The sequence below is a fragment of the Cottoperca gobio genome, chromosome 1, assembly GCF_900634415.1.
Source record: "Cottoperca gobio chromosome 1, fCotGob3.1, whole genome shotgun sequence".
Classification (NCBI taxonomy): domain Eukaryota; kingdom Metazoa; phylum Chordata; class Actinopteri; order Perciformes; family Bovichtidae; genus Cottoperca; species Cottoperca gobio.
This window is the reverse complement of record NC_041355.1, coordinates 6,632,135-6,648,774: the sequence shown is the minus strand read 5'-3', so window position 1 is coordinate 6,648,774 and position 16,640 is coordinate 6,632,135. Positions and strand designations below refer to the sequence as shown.

At 43.2% G+C, this 16,640-nt stretch overlaps 1 protein-coding gene across 1 annotated transcript in view; it reads right to left on the bottom strand.

Moving 5' to 3' along the window:
• Positions 1 to 230: 230 nt before the first annotated feature.
• The window catches only part of tmem131l (transmembrane 131 like), a 28,317-nt gene continuing 11,907 nt past the window's right edge, over positions 231 to 16,640 (bottom strand). Inside the window, 32 exon segments of the mRNA XM_029432874.1 lie at positions 231 to 788; positions 2,010 to 2,143; positions 2,288 to 2,358; positions 2,680 to 2,812; positions 2,913 to 3,019; positions 3,422 to 3,500; positions 3,636 to 3,842; positions 3,937 to 4,030; positions 4,032 to 4,107; positions 4,253 to 4,365; positions 4,490 to 4,795; positions 4,797 to 5,046; positions 5,176 to 5,325; positions 5,584 to 5,769; positions 5,998 to 6,184; positions 6,323 to 6,465; positions 6,673 to 6,806; positions 7,023 to 7,092; positions 7,210 to 7,319; positions 7,409 to 7,478; positions 7,590 to 7,713; positions 7,803 to 7,869; positions 7,966 to 8,136; positions 8,333 to 8,477; positions 8,700 to 8,823; positions 8,928 to 9,033; positions 9,117 to 9,175; positions 9,803 to 9,956; positions 11,089 to 11,166; positions 12,682 to 12,786; positions 14,399 to 14,515; positions 14,631 to 14,754. Coding sequence (XP_029288734.1) covers positions 486 to 788; positions 2,010 to 2,143; positions 2,288 to 2,358; positions 2,680 to 2,812; positions 2,913 to 3,019; positions 3,422 to 3,500; positions 3,636 to 3,842; positions 3,937 to 4,030; positions 4,032 to 4,107; positions 4,253 to 4,365; positions 4,490 to 4,795; positions 4,797 to 5,046; positions 5,176 to 5,325; positions 5,584 to 5,769; positions 5,998 to 6,184; positions 6,323 to 6,465; positions 6,673 to 6,806; positions 7,023 to 7,092; positions 7,210 to 7,319; positions 7,409 to 7,478; positions 7,590 to 7,713; positions 7,803 to 7,869; positions 7,966 to 8,136; positions 8,333 to 8,477; positions 8,700 to 8,823; positions 8,928 to 9,033; positions 9,117 to 9,175; positions 9,803 to 9,956; positions 11,089 to 11,166; positions 12,682 to 12,786; positions 14,399 to 14,515; positions 14,631 to 14,754 — 4,297 coding nt within the window. The 3' untranslated portion in view covers positions 231 to 485.

Below are 16,640 nucleotides of genomic sequence, written 5' to 3'. Positions count from 1 at the left end.
CAGGCTGTCTGAGGGGCAGGGCCAAAACAATTATAAAAAAGGGCAGCCTATACACGTAGCACTGCTTCACGTTGTTCCAGCGGACGCCCTAGAGGGCAACATCTTTACGCCTGTGTTGTGTGGAAAATAAAGCAAAAGGATAAAACAAAACTGATGACACACGAATGGACGTGTGGGCTCTGAGAACCTAAAGTTAAATACTACATTACGTTATTAAATAAAAACTGTTGTTCAAGTACAAAACCTTTTTTTATTTTCTATGATCAAAACTGCAAAACATCTAGAAAAATATACAACAAATGCTTAACCTTTCACAACATTTAACATTTGAAAATGGGAACATAAAAGAGAAGGAATATTCACATTTTCCCCATTAATGATAAAAGAACATTCATTTTTATTTCCTTTCTTTTACATATCAATGTTTTTTATATGCTTGCAATTATTGTTAAGGTCTTTCCGCTTTGTGTTTTCATTTTTTATTTTTAAACATCTCCACAGTAGCCAGAGTCGTTGGAGAGCTGCGAGTTGGAGCTGCGGTTGGAGGAAGAGTTCCATATGTCCAGGTTCATGTGTGGGCCGAAGGGGTTGAAGCTGGAGTATTGGATCGGCGCGCACGTCCCCTCCCGGTTGAAGGGAGAATGAGGCGGGGTGATGGGGGACACGGGGGACATCGGAGCTGATCGCTCAGGTTGGAAGTGGCTCTGGTAGGTCTCGCTCTGAGGCGTCCAGATGGATCCAAACAGACTGGACATGGGGGAGAGGCTGCGGGTCCCAGAGAAGTATGGCTGTGGAGGACGAGAGTGAGAGATCATATTAGACGTTAGAGATATTGTAGCTACTGCGTGTGCTGTTGTATCCCAGCATTATACATCTCTGACATCTTCTAACCTTACCTGTCACTGTGCTCTGCTACCACCGGCTGTCTGTTCCCTGCACTGATGACCTGGCTGTCGTTTCTCTGCTTTTTAATCTCGCCTCTCTTTTTCAGCTAAAATTAAATGACCTTCCCGCTCTAGTTCCCCCCCCCCCCCCCTTCAGCAACAAATAGTCATCTCTTAGTAGTGACTAGTGGTTAAGACACATGTAACAGCAACGTCCCCTGTTCAATCCAGCTGGAGAACTTTCCATTAAATTAAAAATAATCAAAAAGGTACATTTGCAGCTTATTGAACATGTATTGAAAAAACACACACTGATACTAATATACTGCGTCTTTGATGAAGTGCTCACGACATGTGCATGACCGACAACTGTACGAAAAGGAGAAGCAGCGAATGAAAGAGAAGTCTGTATTTACACACTTGACCGAGTCAATTAAACCAAACACTCATGTTCCTCCTTTCTGCTGCCACGCAGAGAAAACTGCTGAAAGTACAAGAGATGTAACTTCCTCTAAATGACCTATCTGCTATTTTAATTCAGCTATTTTTATAATGGTACTTCAGACTCATGTACATCTACACTGTGATTATTGTACTGTAAATGCTCTTATTCTGTCTATTTTTGTACTAATTAAGTTTTTGCTATGAAGCACTTTGGGCTGCAATTCATGTATGAAAGGTGCTATACAAATAAAGCTTATTATTATTATTATATTATGATTTTAACCATCATTTACGGAAACCTACTACATTTATCGTTTGACTTAAGCCCCTACATCCGTACTTAAGTGCAACTGGGCATCGCTGAGGGAAATGTACTTATGTAAGGTTTATTTCTACAAACTACAAATATGGATATTGATGGTGGAGGCACTGTTATTTACAACACGCAGCCTCAAGACCAGGACGAGTCAGTTTACCTGCAGCACAACACAGCTGCAAGTAAATAAAATCGATAATATAATCTGCAGATTACTCGATAATAACTGATTGGTAGTTGCAGCCCTACACCCTAACCCTAGATGTATCCCCCCCATGTCTGTGATCAACACCATTCAGCTGCAGCAGGAGAACAGCCAGATCACTTGGCCCCATTTAAACCATTTTAATAGTTTGACTCCTCACCTTGCTGCCCACACAGGCTGCTGTGTCCCAGGACGAGGGCGATTCTTGAGGCTGCTCCTCACTCCAGCTGGCCTGATTGCTGTGTGCGTTCTGGGCCTCGTGAGCGGGAAAACCACTCGGAAACGTTCCATTGCCTGCGAAAAAAGGATTAGAACAAACATCCAGAGAAACCTTAGAGAAGCAGAGTCCATGCTCGTTGCAGTAAGTGCAGTTCAGAGTGCGACACAAACACATAACCGGATAAAGGAATAAGAAAAGTGCGTGTCACGAGTTTGTACCTATGTAGTTGCTTTCCTCGCTGTAGGTGTAGGGACTGTTGCAATGGCTGTTGGCGTTACTCCAAGTAAACCTGCAGGTACAAGGAAACATTACAGGGACAGATAAAACTGCAACACAAAGACGCATCACAGCAGCACTGGGGAGGTAATTATTCAAACTCTAAACCATTATCAGTTACTATATCAGGACATATATACAGCATCTCATTAATAAAGCAGTTTCCACAGAGGGGTAAAGTCACACATTTTCTGCCTCTTCCGATTGTTTAATGTCAAACCGTCAGCTGTTTGGTGCATTAAAAGTGTCTCCTTTACATTACAAACATCACGCGACTCATTGTGAAGACAAAAGTTATTGCTTTATTTGAATAAAGATGCATTCAAACACTTACCCGTTGTATGACGCGGTGGTTGCTGGCTGAGGTATGTAGGGCAGAGCTTCGGTGGTGTTGTATCTGAACTCATTGGTGAGGGGGATGGAGGGAGCGGACCACGTCTCTTCAGGCACATACTGACCCGTCAGGTCTGAGGGAGCACACAACCACGTTGCATTAGAAACAAACAGAAGTTAACGCACAAATCTTACTTGTTGAAGACACGGACAGGTGTTTATTTTAGTCTTTACCCGTGTTGCGCTCTGCTCCTGCAGCAACAGCCGCAAAACTCGGGGCAAAGCTGGACGCTGGTGGATCTGGGCTCTGGCACACGTCTTTACGGTACAAGCTGTTCATGCTAAACAGAGAAAAGGCATAAAGTTACAAAATAAACGGAAAACAGATAAAAACACAATTGTAGATTTTCTATATTATGAGCTGAAATCTTTTATTTTTTATCAGTGGACTTGTCGTGTTGCAAAGTGGATCAATAGACACATCATTCATTAATTCCCACATTTTAGGAAAATCTAAGCGACACTATTTAGTGGAAATATAAACACTAATAAAATAGATGCAATAAACATTCCTGTGCAACATGACTGTACATTTGAAATTGCCATATTTTAGAAGTTCTTAGTTCATTGCGTACATTTTTATTTACTATATTTTATTTTTTAAAAGTGCTGAGTACAAATGGAATACATTTCACATTGACTTTTTGAGAGAGAGAGTGTGAGTGTGTGTGTGTGTGTGTTACCTGAGAGCCTTGTAGTTTGTATTCATGGCCTGGTAGCAGTCTCTCTCTGCTGGGTAGACGCTGTACTGCATGGAGTCCCCTGGAAAAAATCAACAAGACAAAAATCTGTTTGCACAAATGTCAAAATAACCTAATGGACCGTGATAATCTGCGATACAACTACAGATACCGTCTGTTATTTGTTTACATAATGTTAGGGAAGTTAGTGCCTTACTTTTTCTAGACGAGGTAGTGTAGGCGTGTGTTCGGGCGTTGGGGTCTTTGTCTCCCTCTATGCTGCTGGCGCTGCTCCAGCTGCCCCAGCTGCCTCTGCTGGCCCTCACACTGCCCGACGAGCTGCCGGAGTCCGAACCCGACTCACACACTCCACCACCGCGCCGCTCCGTAGCACACTTCCGTCGAGTGCGAGCAGGACACACACCTGCCAGACATCAACAAAGCAGGAGAGATTAAAGTCAAAGTGTTGGGTTATTGATGAGTGAGTAAAGCTGCAGATAAGTCAGGAGGACGCCCACCGGTCTGTTTGAGGGGGCTCTCAACACTCAGTCCAGGCACGGGTGCTTCTGACTTGGAGATGTTGCAGCAGCGGTTCCTGTTGCGGGGTCCACTAGACGTTACGCTCCACTGCTTTCCAATCAGGTTCTTTCTCCCTCTCTGGTATCACGACCACATTGTGCTCAGGAGCGCTAGGGCCAAACAGAAACAATGAGAACACATCTCATCCCAGCGTTTGGCACATGTTGTCTCGCTGCTGGATGTAAGTTATATTACACTGTTGGTATTTTACTCTGGAATATCTGAATAAATGTAAAAAGGTGACGTGAGGTCTACCTGGAGACATTTTCTGTCTTCCTGCGACTCCTCTTTCCCTTATTATTTCCTGATGCAGTGCCAGTCTCTGCGCTCTGCACTTTCTTTTTCTGGCCTTTGCCATCTTCTCTGAGCTGGAGACAGAAGAAAACAAAGTAATGATGCGTTGTTGTTTCTTTACGAGAAGCCATTAGGATTATAAGATTAGCAAAAGACAAACTGAATTACAGGCAGAGTACATTTCAGCATCTTCCTTACCTCGATTTCAGAGCCGTCCCTTTTCTCAGAGTTGATCTTCTCTGCGTAGTGCTCAGTGCACTTCTTCTCTACAGGTCTGCACACTAACAGGCCGGGTCTCGGTCCTGGACCTACTATGACGTTATCTGGGAAAGCAGCAGGCATTTCCATGGGAAACATAACTGCTGCTGGCGCTCGATCTTCTACAGTGCTGGGGGGGTCTTCTTTATAGTCTACAGATGTCTTTTTATCGAGCTCACTGATGAAAGCGGGTTCGTTGTTGTTGCAGACATCGGGGTCTGGGGTCAGGGAAGGGTCCGGTGTCGGGATCTTCGTGCTCTTCATCCATCATCACGGCGTCGGGCGTCGCTGTGGACGAGCTGGACTTGTATTTGGTGTAATACAGTGAAACCTTGTGTTTCTTCTGCGGTTGGGACGGGGTGGTTAAGGGGCCTCTCTTTGAGGATGATGGAGGTCGCTGGACGGGGCTGTTGGACAAGGCTGGAGAGCCACGCCCCTTACCTTTGTCTGAGGTGTGACAGGTGTCCACATAGCTCTTACAGCTGCCCTTTGTTTTACTGCACAAACAAGACACACAAATTACAAATGTAAGTATTTTTAATCCACTTGCAGGATTTGTCTTTATGCAAATAGTTAACAGCCTCACATGGTGCAAAACTACTAAAACAAACAAACACGGGACATACTTTAATCCATTGGGTGCGATATTATTGACGGGGCCGTTATCCCGGGACAGGACAGAGTTATGGTTGCTCCTGACGCTGGGTGTGGAGAACTCACTCAGGATATACTGGGCCTGATGGAACGCCATCAGACACACGCCAAACAGAGAGAAGCTGAAACACAAACAGATGTAACGGATTAAACTACACCCTGGAAACTAGAAACTAGAGATGTGTGGTTTGTGTGGCTGTGTTTTCATGTTTGAAACAGAGGAATTGAACACAGAAATTTGGCAGAAAAAACAGACGTACCACATTTATTTTTATGTCATATCGGAGGAAATGTTCATTTCTGGCCGATATTTCATTGTAAAGAAATGATCTGCCGATACTGAGCCGATATTATCGTGCACTAAACAAAAAGGTACTAACCATGTGAAAATGAGAGTGACCATCCAGAACGTTTCCTCCCAGGTGGGGCCTGGAACCACCTGAGCGCAGAGCGGCAACATGTGGTGCGGCAGCGTCACATTGAGGGTGAAAGGGAAAGAGGTGCCGCGTGACGTCACCAGGGTGAGGTCCCGGATCACCCAGGATGAGGTGAAGTCTGGGGTGAAGCTGAGGACACACAGGTAGAGACAGTAAGAGACAAAGAAATGGACATAGAAAGAGATATAACAAGGAAGAGGAAGGTTGATTTAATGACGTGTAAAAGAGGAAGAGACAGAGCAGATCACCCCTGGACAGATGTGGCCACTGCCTACGGTTGAATAATAGAGCCAAAGATAAAAATTCTAAAAAATCCATCCACTGTAAACCCATTAAGCAGGATTAAATTCCACTTACGCGACGGTGATCTCAGAGGAGGTGTTGTGGTCCAGGCTGAAGGAGCGACACTGCAAGACCTCAAAGCCAAATCCCTGACACTTATATCCGTTAATGTTCATGGACATGACTGTCAGAGGAAGCTCTCCTGCATTCTCCACCTTGAAACTCTTTCTGATGGCGAAAAGCGGCTTGTTGGTGCGCAGGCCTAGGGGTGACAAGCGGTAACTGTTTTCCTTCTGTTTGTTCCACTGCCTTATCTTTCGGTTAAAAAGTAAACATGCACTGATAAACTTTATAACTTCACAGTCATGCAGTGATGTTGAATTTAAAACGTTAATCTCACCATCACGACACTCCATTAGAGTGGATTGAGGAACATTGAAGCGCAGAGAGGCTCCTTGGCCGGGCAGTTTGCCTCCGACTCTGAGCAGCTCTTTGGCCCCGTGGCCCTGCACCGTCATCATGTCGAACACCGTCAGGTTGTTCCTGAAACAAAGAGACAAACAGAAACCATGTTTCACAGAACGTTGTACTCAACATGCTTGATAAAAACAAATACATATATAAATATATCATAAAGTAATGCCTGCGATACACACGACAATGCACTTATGCAGAAAAAGGTCTGTGAAACCCGAATACACACATTGAAAAAGCCATGAACAAACTCGCCCTGCTAATATGAATCAGTACCTGATGATGAGAATGGTGGTGGTGGGTTTGTGTTCAGAGGGAGTAAAGAGCACAGCAACGTCTCTGGCCTCCCAGGGCTGCAGCAGCAGACGCAGGACACCTTCACCTGTTCTGTCCTCCACGATCTCAGTCGCCTGCACACAAACACACAACACACAAGCACACAAACACACAAACACACAACACATGAACACACGAACACAGGTGAGAATGAAGGTGTTGTCCGTGCATTAAAGGGAACAATAAAAGTTATATAAGTATTACATGTTGGGAGCCAAAACTCAATGAGTAAATATGAAAAGATTAAACAGTGCCACGACTTTATTTCCTCAGGTGTTCTCAGGATTTACCTTGGGAGGAGAAGCCAACAGAGAAAACTCAGTGGAGCTGATGTTGACAGAAAGGGGGCTGATGTTAAACCTGCGAGAAAACAGTTTGACAAATCAACTCGAGGGAAGTGCTGAAGCCACAAGGTACAAAACAGCTGTACATGAATAATAATGTGCAATATCAAAACGTATACTTTTGACAGCGTACCATTTGTTTAGGAGGTCCAGAGCCTCTAGGGGGGCAGGGTACAGGGAGAGGATTCGAATCTCTACAGAAACCACTGAAGAGGAAGGATTCTTCAGCATGAACGTCTTCACCTGAAACAAATAAAAACATTTGTTTTCTTTTTGCTGCACACAAACGTCACCAATTAGAAATCCAGCTTTAAAAAACAAGTTTTGCTCACCTTGCTCTCATTGACAGGTGTAGCACCAAAGTCCAGAGGAATGGACGACTCTACGGGGAGTCGGGGCCACCTGAGAACACAAAACGATTTACACGATTAATGATGTTTCTGGCGTGTAATGGTTGATTACGAGACACACAATGGCATGAAGCGAGAGCCGTGTGTTGCATTAAAGACTGACCTGCAAGACATTTTGTCTGTGTGGCTCTGCCATCGAGAGCAGAGCTCAGCGGCTAGTTTTTCGTCAACAGCCCAAGACGAGGGGGAAAAGTTGGGGAGGAGGGAACGCTGCCACTCTGAGCGGCCTGAAGGGACATTAGAGAAAATTAATAAATGGACACTAAAAATAATACTTATTCTCCCACACAAGAGGTTATGAGGCGTCATATCTCACCTGTTTCAGACAATCTGAGAGGGCAAGGTCGTTCACACTCTCGTTGTGCCTCAAACAACACATCCCCCTGCGGACACACACATCATCTATTACCACATCTGTTCCTGTATACCAACCAACACACCACTACTGACTACTGTTGCCACTGGAGCTGGTATTTCACCTTGAAAGGAGAAGAGTGAAAGTAAAGGGGAATGTGCAGGGCGGTGCCCAGGCTGGTGTCCAGACTCAGGGTGAACACCTGGTTGACGGGCAGGGTCCTGCTGAGCAGCTGGAGGGACAGGATATGCCAGTAGCCCTGGGGAAACGTCAGTGGAGCGCTGAAGTTCATCACCTGGCAGACAGGGGGCAGCAGAGACTTAGTGTTAAAGCCTGTCCTGGACTTGGGGTCCATATGTTAACAGGGTCAAGTGTCGTATGCTTTGCCCATGTCCGAACTACATTGGCTTAAACTAATACAAAGTTAAATGATCATCATTTTATCATCTAATACGATCTGCGTGCCATCATTACTGGAGCATGGTGCATACCTTCATCACTCCCTGAACTTTCTGTGAGAGGCTGGCCTTCATCACAGTGAGGGGCAGGAGGAGGGAGTTTGTCAGCCACAGTTCCACCTGGTCTGCACGTCTTTGTTTCATCTGGAACAGGCTGAACAAATCCCCCATGGTCCTTCTGCACAACGAAACAATAAAAAGGCCATAATACAGAGTTATTCAGTGTCGCATGGTAATGACGCTTTGTGAGCATTTAAGCATTTTAACATCTGCTGTAATGGACTAATCTTCATCACAACAGAGATGATAGCACTTCCAGGTGCTACAGCCATAGAGTTTCAAAACAGAAGGACAATCAAGCTTTGCTTTCATTCTAATAGCTTTTTTTGCACAACATTACCTGTGAGTGATATGCAGCCCAGGGAATATGTAGGTTGTCTGGTTTCCCAGCATTTTTAAACTGATATGATTCATGCATTTCCCTCCGTGGCCTGGCAATGAACCTGGTATATGAAACAGAACCGCTGTTGATAAAAACATTACAGCACATTTTGGGGCAAATGCAATTACCCTGAGAAGAAATTATATGAATTGAGAAGATATGATTTGAATTTAAACGAGTATTCACCTCTGCAGGCAAGTGTAGCCACTTCTGTGAAGTTCTTTGCTTCTGGTCTCAAAAGAACCTGATTAAGTTCCAGGCTGGCCTCCACTTTTGATATCACCTGCATGTCCTGGGGAGATAAATCATGTTGACTATAAATACATTTCTACCTATAACACCCATAATATTGCAACACCAAGGAGGACACCTCACCTTTACATGGAGCTTCTTGCCTCCAGAATTTAACATATAAACTCCTATTTTTGGTTCTCCTGTATAAAGAAAATAAAGTTATTAAGACATTTTTTAACTGTCATTACGAGAACGTGCTGAAACCTGCTCGCAAAAAGCAGAGACAGATTGCTTTGGCCAAGCTATGATGAGAAGTGAAAATGAAGAATAACCTGCATGTTCAGTTTACAGTTTGACAAAACGTTACAACAAGACTATACACCAAGTCAAAGTCAGTTTCCTGATGTAGTTCAAAAACAGACAGTATCCTGTGCGAGTGATCACAGTAATTGAACACCAATGCAGCTGATTTCATCTTTAGCCTCCAAGTTACGGGACAGTGAGCCCAGGAAAGCAGAACCTCTTATATTTCTCTGATCTGACAGCAGCAGAATCATGAAAATAGTCTTAAGCCACAGGGAAAAGCGAAAAGCAGCCACATGTAATTTCAGAGAGCTTCATTAAGTGTACCTCTCGCTTCAATAGCGGTCCACCACAGAAACGGGTCTAAAGATAATGTACGGAAGTAATTTGAGTGGAGGTTGAAGAAGCAGATGTACAAGAGTGTCAGTCAGTATCAAGCTGTGTGGTGTATTTAAGTGACGCTGTGCAACACTGTCGCGTTCCCACAGCGAGTACGCTTTCAGACATCCAGTCAAACAACCCACCTACTGCAGCCTGTCCAGCAGTGGGGGCCATCAGCAGCACCAAAATGTGCTCAATGACGTAGGGCTTGAGCTTGTCCAGGTCAGTGGGCCGGTCACCGCGCGCCGACAGATTAATCTGCAGACTGAGGCGCTCTTCACTCTGGAGGCAGGACCCCTGGGACAGGACAGGAAAGACATACCAGTCACGCACCAAACAGAAGGCCAAGCATTATAACAATTAAAGTTTGAGAATCAAGGAATTCAGTACATAGGAACAGAAACTAACAAAGATAAGGAAGACGAATGAGGGCAAGTCGGATTCTAAAGAGACAAATGGACAAGTTGTTGAGGCAACGGTGGAAAGAAAACAAAACGGTGATGGAAAAGTGTGAAATATTTTCTTAGCTGTGAGAGACAGAGTAACCAGATACTTGCTGTACATTGACAGACAAAAACAAGCAGGCAGTAACTCACTACCACCCCCCGCCCTGTGACTAACACCCTCTTGAAGCAGTGGGCGACTCAGCACTTGACGACCTGCAGACAGATGCCCTGCCTTGGTGCCACCGGGGCTCAAGGATGCAATAGCAAACCTAATCCTTTGAAACCAAGTCTACTGCTAACTTCCTGCAAGGCTCATTTAGTCTGAGCGCTGTATCGACACCGAACAAAGGCCAGTTCTCGATTATGTTAGCAAAGTCTGAGGAGCAGGTGCTGATCTTGAATCTGAGCCAAAGGTCGCAGCTGGGACACTCATGCAGCAGAATGCCGGGACGATTACAGTTTGCATAATTATGACAATATAGTTAGGTTATCTGCAGGCGCCTCTTGCATCATGTGTATTGCACCACATGAGCAATGGGGACCCTGCGTCAATTAAAGTCTCTTGAGAAAGCAATTAAAAGCCTGGCAAGAGATCTCACCCTCCTTGGGGGGTTCTGGAGGAAACAGAAGGTGCTCTGATGACAAGCCAGGCTGTCTGTTTAAGTTTGAGACTGGCTTGCCTTCTGCTCAGAGGAGTGGGCACGATGAGAGCAGTGACAAAGACTCACTGCAAACTGGAACAAGCTAAAAACGGTACAGGATCATACAAAGTACATGGTTAAATGCTCTCCTCTGTACTTCTGTGTTTTACTACCAGACTGTATGTCCTCCCTGCTCATGCTCAAGAACGGTTTTATTAACAAGTGTAAGGAGGCAATGTCATTTTAAGAAGTTTCAATGGAGGTAATTCCACATTTCTTTGAACAAGCAGAGTATTTTAATATATCTAAGAACATGTGTGGGGGGGATCTTTAAATAAGTACCTGAGGATTGTTGAACAAACTCTTGGGTAAGCTGCACTCCAGCAGTAGACCCAGCATAGTGATGTTGGAGGCATCTTCCTGCAGGAGAAACAGCATGACAGGCCATGTAATCAGGGGCTTAACATATTAATGTAAGCATTAAAGAATATATAGAAACATCAGCAAGTTGGGTGGTCGTCTTTTTCCTTTATAAAAAGGCCTTCATGATCACTGGTGACGTCAAGGCTACACATGACTGAACTCTAGTGGTGCTAGTCGTGCACTGCTCATTATAGAAATTCAATACTTCAGAGCAGCTTCCGTGGGTTTGGTCACTTATTGAGCAAAGTGAAAGGAGCAAGATAACGTCTGCAAACACAGACCAGTGAGACCAGTGAGCGCTCTATGGTCGGTAACTCCTGTAATCTCTAGACATGATGTAAACATTGTCCAGAAAAACCCCTAACTCCAATGCTGATCATGGTGGAGTTTGTAGGGGTGGGGGTGGTTAAGAGCGCTAAGCATATGTTTAGATGGTTTTTTTTTTTAAACCCACAAATGTACTCGACTGCATCTGAAATGAGACACGAGTTATCGTAAGATTCAAATTGTAAATATCCTAAGTGTAACTTAAACTGCATACACTTTAATCAGTCAGTCATTTACATGTACACTTCAGTAGTTCTGTTCGCTTGAGCCTCAAAAGGACTACAGCGGTGGTGTGTGTCATCTATCTTTAAGCATTTTTGACAATAATGTTACACCACACGGCCAATTCCTGCTATACATGGTCAGTGGTCATTAGGGCTTCCCCGTACCTAGTTCTAAAACAACTAGCATGTCTAAAATGAGTTGTGCATTGCGTTCAGCTTCTCATAGGCACAAAGAGTTTGATCACACAACACATCTATTTTATTAGAACTTTTTTAAATATCCTATTTATGCCTAAAAGCCTCATCTTCAGCTTTGTGGAACAAAATATCAGCTTAAACATCATGTGCCATAAGAAGCAGAAATACAAAGACGACAGAAACAAAACTGATAGAAGATGCATTTGGAGCAAGTGATGCTGAGAAGTACACCGCATAGGTGGATAATGTTTTTGTTATCCATGTTTAGAAAGATGGGACGCTTGCTGAGAGGACACACGTCTGCAATCAGCATAAGCAGCAGTCTGAGCGACCATGAGAACTAAAGTCTCTCTGCACTTGGCCAAGCTGACATTTTGCAACTGCCACCCCACTTCCTGTTGTGGAGGCGAGGGCTCCTTTCAGATCGCTTCTCACACACTTTCAATGCTTCTAAAACTGTGCACGAAATTTGTGTTTCTGCATGGCTTTGAAAACACGAGCACAAATGGATGACTGTACAAAGCATGTATTATTTTAAGTATATAGTTTGTGGTACTATACTCTGCAAGAAAACATTAAGAATGAAAAAAGAAACGCGATTGTTTTTCGTGACATCCTTCATGCTGACTGCACACATCACAGAGCGTCTGTGCGTTCTGTTCGGGGCTGCCAGGAAAGGGGAAATCAGCCGTTTCCAATGATGAGCTGTTAGTCACTACTATGCACGCCATGCACAAACAAACAGAGACATTGAAGTACATACCTGAGTCTGGGTCAGCTTAATGCTCTGGATGTGAGGGAATACTAGCAGACTATCCTTTCCTTGGACAGACTTTGATGAACCCCGGTGAACTCCCACACCAAATACCTGGAAAGGAACAGCTGACGTTTATTAAAAGGATTCTCAACACCATGTGCATTATATTAAAAGGCAGCTAGTGAACACGCCAAACAAAAGGAGTAGTGTTGTTTAGTGGGTCTGAACTTCATTTCTAGAACAGTTTGTAACATGGAAGCTGATGTTTGGTGATTATAAAGAAAGAAAAAAGACAAGTTGCTAATAATGTCACACCACGGGGTGTTGCATTTCACAAACAAACTGCTGTGAAGGACTTACAAATGCTACATGGCTCTGGAAAAGAGTTTTGCACGCGGTCACAGCATGGGGTAAAAAAACAAATTAACCGTATTTAATATATTAACTAGTCTGCATTTCTTGCTATTCAGTTCTTCTCCACAGTCATTGCATGTCTCTCAGCATAGTGCTGAGCACTAAACACAATTTAAGCCATATAACTAAATATGTATTTGGCACCAATTTCAAATTGTACAGAAAAGGGAATGGAAGGAAAGATAATGACTGTACAATTACTCAACAGATATATGTCTGAGCAAAATGGACATCAAAGAAGTGTGTTGTTGGTCTCATTGGCAACATAAAAAAACAAAACAAGCGATGACTGAAACGTTTACACGTCTTTGAGGCACGTGAAGGGAGTGGCACTGTTGCAGGCAGTGTGTGGGAGTCCAAGTGTCTGCGTGCCTGGGCGTGTTGGCCATTTATAAGCTACGTGTGAGAAACACGGTGGTGCAAGTTTAGTGGGAGATGGGCAAAACTCACAACTACAACACATTTCTGATGCGTTTAGAGTACACCGCTGTACGAATTTCTAATAAGCTTTGGTTCCCGTGTGGTTGAAACCGACACCGTTTGCTGAATTTTGTCACGGGTGTCCAGTTTTCCCAGACCGAACATTTCAACTGCTCCTTATGAACATGCAACAAGCATGTCAGAAACTTCAATTGAAAGACGTAACTAGCACTAAGCGGGACGCCTGTAAAATTGAAGAAAACCGAGGTCAGAAAAACCCTAAAGTGGTAGGAAAATCAGTTAGGGTGGAATAACAAGGCACTAAGGGACTGGAGGATATCGCCCAGAGGATATCGCAGCTCGAGGCATGTGAATGCACATTTCCACACTGTGTTCTCTACATGGGTCTATCAAAGCTAAAGGAAAAGCAAAAACATTCACAAAGTCATAATAAAAGCTGTAGGAAGAAAAGCTTTTCTACATGGTCTGCTAGTTTACCGGTGATAAATATTGACTTTTTAGGTCCTGGATCATGAAATGTGAGATTTTCTATTCGGATAAACAATAGATTTCGTCTTTGTTTGTGAGTTTGTGCATGCGGGACGAAAAGTGAAATCAAACATGGTGGATAGCAGCCATGTTCTGAGCAGCGGTCTTAAACCAGAAGTCACATTTTATTTTAGGAAACACACCGTTTGATAGGATTAGTTTGTTTTGTAAACTTAGCAGGGACACACATTGTGGTAACGCATCCAACATGTGAACACGTTTCACTGTATCGAGACGAGAACTGAGGGAAAAGACCATCTGCAATACGATGTGGGACTTCACTGTCCCAACAGAACGTGATCTGAGTCTATACAGAAGGAGGTGTATTTATAGAACTGACCTGGTATGACAGCAGCCCATGAGCCGATGTGTTTATAAATAATGTGTTTTCTACATTGCCCTCCTCCGACGGGAGGAAAATGAGTTTAAAAGATGCCTTCCCTTGGGGTGGGATCACCTAGGACAGAGAGGAAACATGAGACGTTATTTTAGGCATTTTTTAGGCAAGAACAAGACACAATTCAGAGCGGCATTAATACGTCATGTTATTACTGGGGAACATATACACTCACTCTTCTGTGAAAGAAAGGTATGTAAAAATGCCTGCTGGATGTAAACATTGACAGCAGTGTCACAGGAACTTGCTGGCTGGGGTTGTGTATATATATGGTTTCAGCTCTTGGCAGCCCCAGCAGCCTGTAGAGACACACAGAACAGCATCATAAATAACAGGCTCTCAACGCAACATTTACCCAGGGAGCACCACGGCAAGCTGAGACACGGCATTGCAAACACCAATTTTTATTAATATTATAACATTCATTAATTTATGTCACATTTAATTTGCAGATGAGCAAAACTAGGAAACAAATTCACATATATATATATATTTTTATATAAAAAATTGTTAGATGAAGCTTTAACCCCTCACGTGTCATTGGTATATGTGGTTTTACTTACTACACTAAAGACATAAGCGAGGTTATGAAAAAGCTTTGGATTACATCAGTGCAATGATGAGCTCTCTGGTTTGGCCACTTCTGCTATAATCTTTCACACGGACGTGTCACCCTTCAACATTTGTTGTTTGGCGACACCCAAACTAAGGCAAACAATTAATACATAATGACTCAAAACTTAATTACATTTCCAATTGAATTATAATAAAAACAACTCTTCTAACTGTTGTGTTCTCGCACCAAGAGGAACATAATAACAAGGCCGTTGAACGGCGTGCCCGTATTCATAAAGGATGTTTTAACAACGTCGTATGGCTGACTGATGTGGGATGCGAGCTTCTTTCATGTGGGTTATTTTACAAGATGACTGGGTCTTAGAGATAATCTTGCATATTGCAAAGTGTGTGCATAGCTTTATGTAATTATAGTTGTATTGCTTTGGACATACAGATGGTAGTAACAATAACAGTGAACGTCTGCACAACATATTGCAATCCACTACTGTAGCCCTCCAACAAACTACCATTGTTCAGTGTTAGTAGAGTTTCCTTTCATTATGCTGTAAAGTTGTTTGTGTTCACACTCAGAACATAACCTTTTAAAATGAAGAGAATTTTTATATGACGCGTAAAAGTATTTGGCATTTTCATGCTTTAATAATCTTTTGTCTGGAGCAAATAAGTTTAATTAAGCTAAACTAAATTGACGTGTTTTGTTGTGGCTCAACCAGAACACAATCTTCACCTGCAAACTGAACGACATCGAATACAGAACATAAAGAACATTTTGGAGATCTAGATTGTTCTGAAGTGGCATTTACTAGACATTGTAATACTTGGATAACTACACCCCCACACACACACACACACACACACACACACACACACACACACACACACACACACACACACACACACACACACACACACACACACACCACTTAATGTTATCTATAAATGTTTCATGGTCACGGCTCTCACCACACAACATTGGCAGCGCAGAAGCGGGAACTATATTTGGAATCTAACAACAAACTACTGGAAGTATTATTAGAAGAACTGGTTATTCCAATTCTGCACTTTTAGTCTACAACTATTCTATTTAAATGTTGATGAAATACTTTCACGTACATGTTTGCAATATTTCTGCATGCTCAGACAGCTGCGACAGCACATAGTGGGTTAGCATGCAGAAGGATGGGATTGGAAAACTTTACAACGGTACGTATTTCTTCATTGTTTAATCTGAGAAGATTTATGTCATCTGATATTTGACATGTCTGTAATGAGCAACATGATATCAAGATGCTTAAGATCGGGTCAACAGTCCGTTTGTTGTTTTTAAACAGACACAGTGAGACCCCGAGCAGCACGTGGGGTTTGGTTAAGGAGAAACCCTGATGTAATTATCGCGGGGTCAATGGGGGTCTGTCTACACACAAGTGCCTCTCTCTGCAGAGGAAGCTCAGAGAGAGGAACACAAAGGAAGCATTTTACTGCTTTGTTTCATTTTGATATGATAGTGTATTATAAATACCGTTTAACTTCACTTTTTAAAATGTTATGTTGCATTAGGAACTCTATATGGGCACAGTTTAGTGTAATAATCTGATATGAAAGGACT